The following is an 8682-nucleotide window of genomic DNA, read 5'->3' as shown; positions in this document are numbered from 1 at the left end:
ATATCCATTGCCCATCGCATAAAAGGATATGGTGGAGAGGTCGTTCTTAACAGTTCGGTTGGCGCGTGGATGATCGGGGCGTGGCGCTGGCATTTCTCGCATCTAGCGACGAACTTATCGCAGTCGTCGTTCATTGTTGGCCAATAATGACCATTGTTGCGTATGCGTTGTGCGAGCGCGCGACCTCCTGAGTGATTACCGCCGGAACCTTCATGAACCTCTCTCATTACATCGTTGATTTCTTCGGGACCGACGCAAGTCAAAAGTGTACCAGATGCTGTCCAACGGAAGATGTTGCCATCGAGAAGTGTGTAATGCGCGCAGCGAGTTCGAAGGCGCCGGGCCTCCCACTTGTCTGAAGGGACGATACCGTCTGCGATAAAACAACGGATTTCTTCTTGCCAATCGTGTGGTCGCTCGTGAAGTTCAGGATTGGGTTGGGCGTGCGATGATGACGCTCGTTCGTGAGATGGTGACGATTGTTCCTGAGACGACGAGGTTCGTCCTTCTTCGCTGGTTGCGGATCCCTGCTCGGCCGAGCACTCCACAGGTGGCACATTTGCCGGTGGTTCGATGACGAATAGCGTGAATATGGGGTCGCTGTCCTCTGTTCTTTGCTTTTTCGAGACTTGATCGCTGAAAGCCTTGTGTTCGATGAGCTGTTGTTTCTTTTTCTTATCTTGGATGTTGGGCTCGGCGTGCGCGAGGAGATTGATGCTTGGTCGATTGATGCTCTCGACAGGGATTACTCGGCGTAAGTCGGGATCGGAGGTGGATGCGAGGACGGCCAGAGCGTCGGCCGGTGCGTTGTCACTTCGGGGAATTTTGTTCAGCTCGAATGTCTCAAAATTGTTGGACATATCTTGGACAACTCGGAGGTAGGCATCCATGCGGTCGTTCTTCGCCTCGTAATCGCCGCTAAACTGGTGAGTTACCAGCTGTGAGTCACAGAAGACTTGTATCTTTTTCACCCCTATTCCACTTGCCAATCGCATTCCGGCGATTAGGGCTTCGTACTCGGCCTCGTTGTTGGAGGCGGGAAAGGCGAGTCGGAACGATTGTTCGAGTACTTCGCCCGTTGGCGAGACGAGGTGAATGCCGATCCCGGAGCCGTGACGAGAGGATGCGCCATCCACGTGCAGTGTCCACTTCTCCTCTCGCGGACAGCCGAACTCTAGCTCGGGGGAGAGTTCGATCAAGAAATCAGCGAGCACCTGAGATTTTGCACAAGTGCAGTTTTTATATTCGATGTTGTACTCGCTGAGTTCCACTGCCCACTTCGCCAGGCGGCCTGATTGACTGGGGCTGTGGAGGATGGTTCGCAGAGGTTGGTTGGTTAAGACTTCAACAGTGTGGGACTGAAAATACGGCCGAAGCTTCCTGGCCGAAATTACTACAGCGTAAGCGAGTTTTTCCAACGTGGGATATCGGAGCTCGGCTCCGTCTAAGCTTTTACTCACATAGAAGATCGGGTGTTGTTCTCCTCTGTCCTCCTTGATTAATACGCCACTGACCGCCGAGCCGGAGACAACGATGTACAGATATAGAGTTTCGCCCTGATCGGGCTTTGCTAGGACAGGGGGAGTAGCTAGGTAGTGCTTGAGTTCTTGGAAAGCAGACTCGCACTTATCATCCCATTCGAACTTTTTGTTGCTACGAAGCAACTGGTAGAAAGGTAGACACTTATCGGTAGAGCGTGAAATAAATCTGTTCAGAGCAGCGATCCGCCCGGTGAGGCGCTGAACTTCTCGGGTGTTGCATGGAGATGGGAGGTTGGTGAGCGCCGAAATTTGTTTCGGGTTAGCTTCGATACCTCTCTTCGTGACGAGGTATCCTAAGAATTCTCCAGAAGTCACGCCGAACGAACACTTGGCTGGGTTCAGCTTCATATTGTATCGGTTTAGCACTTCAAAACACTGAGCGAGATGCAAGACGTGATCAACGGCCTGGATTGACTTGACCAGCATATCATCGATGTAAACTTCCATGGTTCGTCCGAGCTGCTCGGCAAACATGCGGTTGACGAGGCGCTGATAGGTTGCACCAGCGTTCTTGAGGCCAAATGGCATAACCTTGTAACAATAAGTTCCTTGATCGGTGATGAAGGCCGTTTTCTCCTGATCATTCTTGTGCATCATAATTTGGTTGTATCCTGAGTACGCATCCATGAATGACAAGAGCTCGTTCCCCGCGGTTGCCTCGACTAGTTGGTCGATGCGCGGCAGGGGAAAGCTATCCTTTGGACATGCCTTGTTGAGATCGGTAAAATCGACACACACTCGCCACTTGCCGTTCTTTTTCTTCACCACTACAGGATTGCTCAGCCAGTCAGGATACTTAACCTCACGGATGGATCCAGCCTCGAGTAATTTCTTGACCTCCTCGTTAACGGCGGCGGTACGTTCCGGTCCGAGCTTTCGACGCCTTTGTTTGATCGGTTTGAACGTCGAGTCCACATTGAGCTCGTGGCATGTTACATTTGGGTCGATGCCGGTCATACTGTTCATGCTCCATGCAAAGGTCGCTGCGTTCTGGCACAGGAACTTTACGAGCTCGTCCTTGATTGGTTGTGGTAGGTCGGCTCCGATTCCCACGCATCGAGTTGCGTCGGAAGAGTCAATGTTTACTTGGACGATTGATTCGGAGTTAGGGCGAACGCGACTGTGTGGGCGCTCGGCTGAGTTCGAAACGGTGAACGTCCGGGCGTGGCGTTGTTGACGCTCGATGATGAAGCAGGTTCGTGCTACCAGCGGGTCCCCTTGTAGTGTAAATATTCCTCTAGGAGTTGGGAACTTTACGCACTGGTGGTAAGTTGACGCCACGGCCTTCATCTTATGCAACCAAGGAGTGCCGACGATGACGTTGTATACGATTGGCTTGTCGACGATAGCGAAGTTGATGCAATGCATCGTCCCGCCACATAGACCGGCAGCATGATCGTACCCTCCGTCATCACCGTGTCACCATCGAATCCGGTGAGGGGGNGTTTGGACTTTCTTTCCTTTGTCCAACTTGTCGGCGTATTCTTTGTCGAGGTGTTGACGAGGCTCATGATGCTCGTCTTGTGCCTTCTCTTTTCCTTTGGATGATTTAGGGGCCGGGGGTTCTGGACGGTTTGTCCTCGATGCCTTCTCTTCGTCTAACTCTATGTATCTGTTAGCGCGATGTAGCGCGTCGTCCAGAGTCAGGGGCTCGTGTATTATGATGTGTTCCCTAAATCGGGAACCGTGAGCGAGAGCATTTTGGAGAGCCGATATTGCTGTGTCGTCGGCAATCGAGAGCTTTGACGTGATTCTTTTAAACCTTTCCATGAAGTCTCGGAGAGATTCGTCGTTTCGCTGGAACATGTTCCAGAGATCGGCGTTCGACGCGCCTCGAATCATGAATGTAGAGTGATGTTGAAGAAAGGCGGTGGTGAGCTCGTGATAGCTCCCTATCGAGTTCGGCGGGAGCCGGGAGAACCACCCTAGAGCCTCATGGGCTAAATTCTCAACGAACAGCTGGCAGCAGCCAGCNTATGTAGTAAATATCATGACCTAATGCTAGACCTTATTTTTTTAGTTTTGACGGCAGAGTGTGTCTCTTTTCTCTCTTTTTCCCCTTATTTCAGTGTCTATCTGATATTGCTATTAATATAAAAATAAAATAAAAAAGGTGGTTCTTAAGCAGTACGCTTCTATCTCCAATTTCTCCACTTGGAAACACTATGATTATACCTGCAAATTCTATATCATTTTAGTATATGGTCTATATAAAGATATATATAAATATTGCACGCATCTATTTTTCGTGAGTAATATGTACGTACTATAAAGAGATGGATGTGGTGTATCATGTATGTATAATGTAGAGTTTTGAGAATGCCACTTTAAACTTCGAAAAAAAAAACAAATTTTCATCTATTTCATATTAGATGATGGGACCGACAAACCGACGGTTTTGAGTACATTGATAGGTCTTCGGGAACACTGAGAGAGTGACTGTTATCCAAACCAATCATACCACACGTTTTCTTTACCCAAGAGAGCAAATGGTTTAAGTCGGTTCGGTTTGGGTCCTCCTAACCGGTAAAGGTAGTAAACACCAGTTCATCTTGTGGCTGAAGCCGCTAAGTTGGTCCCAGTAGAAGAAATTATATGATTGGAGTCGTGAGCCCGGCGTGGTCCTCCTAGCCACTGTCAAGTCAGCCATTGCCAACGAACCACCGTTCTTTCCGGTCTAATGAGTGGGCCTTACGAGGGGCCGTTATCATTCTGTGGGGTCTAAAAGTAATGGGGGCTACACGTGAAGCTCGTGCGCGAGTGTGTGTATTAATCTACCTATAGCTCTTTCTCTATATAATGTACACCAATCCATATTTCATTGGACTATACATATCTCACTCATATCACTCACACATGTATGTCGTTTTAAGATATCTGTTGCAAGATATTAGCATGCAACAGTCAAGAACGAAACGATTAGTTATGATTTGCCGATGGATTAAGTATATTGTTTGATGAATTCGTTTAAACGCGTATGAGACGACAATAAGAGTAGAACTAAAATTGATTTTCACTTAGTTTGTAGTGTAAACTAGTTGAATTGTAACGCCAAAAATTGCTTGGAAGTTTAACTAGTGGCAAACAATTATAATTACATTACTCGAAAACAATTCAAAAGACGAAGAGGGAAGATTTATATGAGGTGTAAATTTGAAATAGGTTTTTCTTGAAAATGATTGGTTGATTGTGGAGTTGCGGAGATCATTCCTCCACCAAGATGTATTCATGGTCATATAAGCCTATAAGGGTATGACGACCAATTTTTTTTACAAATCATAGGGAACATTATAATCATTTATATGGAAAACGTACATTATAACAAGACTTTTTTTTTCAGAGTTTAGTTTTGTCTTATTAAAAAGCAATTTACAAGATATTATATGTTTGTACCGGGGATTACGCAGTTTAAACAAATAAGATTTAGTGGGAAAGAGCGAGCTAAGTTCTTTATTAATCGGGGAAGGTGTGAGATCGTCACTTAAACAAATCGTATTAGAGCTTGTTAGTCCACAGACGAACTAGTAAGCTTAAAATGACGAACTGAAAACCAGACGAATTATACGAAAGATAATAGCAGTTTTCGATGCAAAGTATTGCTCTGGGGGTATTGTCCGCGGGTCAGGATGATGATCCCAATAAATGCCCTCTCCTTTTATAGGAGATTGTTGACCTAGGAGAGTTTAGGATTTCCTCCACGAATTCCCGAGATTGCCCTTCTGCGGGAATTAATGACTTGCTTCCAATCTCGCTGGGCCGAGAATGCAACTAATGAGTGTCGTTGGGCCGAGTGGCATATTGGGCGTAGCCCATATCCAACATTATATAATAAAAAATTAGATCTTCAAGTATGTTAGATTAGGAATGATTGACCTTTTATTCTAGTGTATTGATTACCTTTTTTTTTTTTTATAATGCAATGTTGGCATGATATTAGTTATTAATTTTTCTTCAATAATCATATTATTGACATGCATAAAATAGCATAATTACAAAGGAAACAATTGCAGCATTTTTGTAACGGTGATATGTTGTTCTTTTATTTGTGAGCTTCAAACCAATCAAAGCTTATGTCTTTAAGTACAAGAGAATTGAAACAAAAATTAAAGTAATAAAAATCACCCGTGCACAAGGGACGTAACTAATATAATTATTTGAAAAATAAGCTCAAGTGTAAATAATTACATGAAACAAATAATCATGTCTTTTTTAGTGCTAAATATATTTGCACTTTGTGAATACGTTTCCTCCACAAATTGTCAACGTTCCTACCTAATGCTAAATTATTAGGGAGAAATCCTTCATTTTCTTATAATTCTCTTATTTAATATTGTTTTAAAGTCACCTCATATGGTTAATAATAATGAGAACTATAGATGTATTAATCATATGACTACGAAATTTGAACAAATAAAGGACAAGAATGATTGTATTTCATTTTTATGTCATTTATTAGGTATCCTTTTTTTAAAAATCATACAATTTGTTTATATACAGTATTTATTATTCACAGATATTATTATATAACAATTAAGTAGTCTACTAGTTTATAATATTGGTGTCGCAGTGTTATAACTTTGAATTTATATTTTGTAATGTGCTATGGTCGATGATATAGGAAGAATGTAAATTATTAACATCACTAAAAAGAAAAAGGGAAAAATGTCTAAAAAAATTCATCAATTTAACAAAAGTGGTGAAAAAAATCTTAAACTTTGCTTATGGTGAATTAAATATCTAATTTTTATTGACTTTTCAAAAAAATCACAAACTTCCGTTGATCTTATCAAATGAAACGTGATATTAACGAAATTTGTTAACAGAGACTAAACATAAAATTGACTTTTTATAATAAATCATATATTTTACCTTTTAAAAGAATTTGTTAATAAACAATCAAACTGTTAAATTGTTGGGTCTCAAAATTCAAACTCATGTTTTATTTGACAAAATCAACGGAATTGGTGATTTTTTTTTTAAAGTCAAAGAAAATTCATCACTTATTTGGAAAGTTAATAAAAATTAGATATTTAATCTACCAAGTGAAACATTCTTGCTTTGTTTCACTATTTTTAATAAATTCATGATTTTTTTTGACATTTTTTCCAAAAGAAAAAGAATATTTGAAGATATATTAGGCCATCATTAATGGGAGAACACCAAAGGTGTTCTAAGTCCAAAAAAATTATAAAAATAATGAATAGTGGCTTAGAACACTTTTTTTAGTTCTTTATGTAGAACTGATTTAAGTCCAGTTCTTATTTGACGTGGGTTCATGTGATTGGACGAGATTTTTTGGAAAAAAAGAAAATATTTGTAATTGTAATATGTTTAAGAATATTATATTAAAAAAGAAAATATAAGTTTTTATAATTGTAATATGTTTAAAAATATTATATTAATTTATAAGTATACAATTGCTTTTATGTAAGTAAGCAATTTAAATGTTAATTTATAAGTTTTTATAATTGTAATATGTTTAAGAATATTATATTAATTTATAAGTATACAATTGCTTTTATATAAGTAAGCAATTTAAATGTTAATTTATAAGTTTTTATAATTGTAATATGTTTAAGAATATTATATTAATTTATAAGTATATAATTGCTTTTATATAAGTATGCAATTTAAATGTTAATTTATAAGTTTTTATAATTGTAATATGTTTAAGAATATTATATTAATTTATAAGTATACAATTGCTTTTATATAAGTAAGCAATTTAAATGTTATTTTATAAGTTTTTATAATTTGTAAAATGTTTATGAATATTATTTCACTATATCTTTATTCTAAAAACATCATAATTAGTTCTCCCATTTTTTTTACTTATGATTTTAACAACTGATCTAACATTATTTTCACTATATATTTAATCTAAGAACACAAAAAAAAGTTCTCCCAGGGCCTATTGAAGATATATTAATGTTATAGCAACGGTTTAATTATCGGTTTCATTTGCGTCAGCAAATTCTGGTTTAGATGAATAAATCTGATTCGACCAAATTTACCGGTTCAGACACTTAAACCAAACACACGCGAATTTGGACAGAGACGACACGGCGACGACGAGGGTTTTGTGAGGATTTTGTAACAAAACCCGCGCTTTGCCACTCATCGTCGTACTACTTCTACTTCAATCAACACATTTATGTGTCGGCGTTAACTCTCTTCAAAATCTTTACTTGTTTTAGTATCTGTTTGTTGTAAAGTACGATGCTTTATCTCGATTCTGCAACTGGGGAAATCGTGAAATCGAAGAACCTGAAGAGGCTTTCAATTGAGAAGCCCTGAGATTTGTAGATGATGTTAAAGGCCAAGGCTTTATGTTATCGTTTAGTGAAATCAAGAAAAGCTACTAGTTGCGCTCTTCCATCTGAACAATCTCCCTCCAGTTCAGTAGCCACCGTCTCCGCCGTTTCTGGTGACCACCGGTCTCGATGTTTGTCTTTGATAGTCAAACTTGGTGGGAGAGGTCTCGTAGACTCTGCTCGGGAAGTGATTCGCCGTGTTATCGATGGTTCTTCTTCTATTTCAGAGGCGGCTTTAGTTGTTGATTTCGCGGGCAACAATGGAATAGAACTCGATTCGTGTTGCTGCGGCGCATTGATAAGGAAGCTGACGGAGATGGGTCAGCCTGGATTGGCTGAAACTTTCTACAACGAACGTGTGATTGGAAATGGTATGGTTCCTGATTCGTCGGTTTTAGATTCAATGGTGTTTTGTCTAGTTAAGCTAAGGAGGTTCGATGAAGCTAGAGCTCATTTAGATAGCAGTATAGCTTCTGGTTATGTTCCTAGTAGAGATGCTTCTAGTTTAGTAATTGATGAGCTTTGTAATCAAAATCGATTTCTCGAGGGGTTTCGTTGCTTTGAACAAGTGAAAAAGGGAGGCAGTGGTTTATGGCTTTGGTGTTGTAAGAGATTGTTTAAGGGTTTGTGCGATCATGGACACTTGGATGAAGCAGTTGGGATGTTAGATACTCTGTGTGAGATGACGAGGATGCCTCTGCCTGTTAATCTATATAAGTCTCTCTTTTACGGGTTTTGTAAAAGAGGATGTGCTGCTGAAGCAGAGGCTTTGTTTGATCATATGGAAGCTGATGGTTACGTTGTGGATAAGGTCATGTACACTTGTT

General features: G+C 40.3%; 1 protein-coding gene across 3 annotated transcripts in view; it reads left to right on the top strand.

The window, feature by feature from the left end:
• Positions 7589-8682, top strand: part of LOC104726836 (pentatricopeptide repeat-containing protein At5g62370) — a 3952-nt gene continuing 2858 nt past the window's right edge. Inside the window, exon 1 of one of the 3 annotated variants that reach the window (XM_010445780.2) lies at positions 7589-8171. In XM_010445780.2, coding sequence (XP_010444082.1) covers positions 7848-8171 — 324 coding nt within the window. In that variant the 5' untranslated portion in view covers positions 7589-7847. Of the gene's footprint in view, positions 8667-8682 lie in introns of all 3 variants that reach the window. The other 2 variants (XM_010445782.2, XM_010445781.2) reach the window with 2 other exon arrangements.

Source organism: Camelina sativa, chromosome 11, assembly GCF_000633955.1.
Source record: "Camelina sativa cultivar DH55 chromosome 11, Cs, whole genome shotgun sequence".
In the NCBI taxonomy this organism is placed as follows: domain Eukaryota; kingdom Viridiplantae; phylum Streptophyta; class Magnoliopsida; order Brassicales; family Brassicaceae; genus Camelina; species Camelina sativa.
Note: the sequence above shows the minus strand (reverse complement) of the source record. Positions and strands in the feature narration are given on the sequence as shown.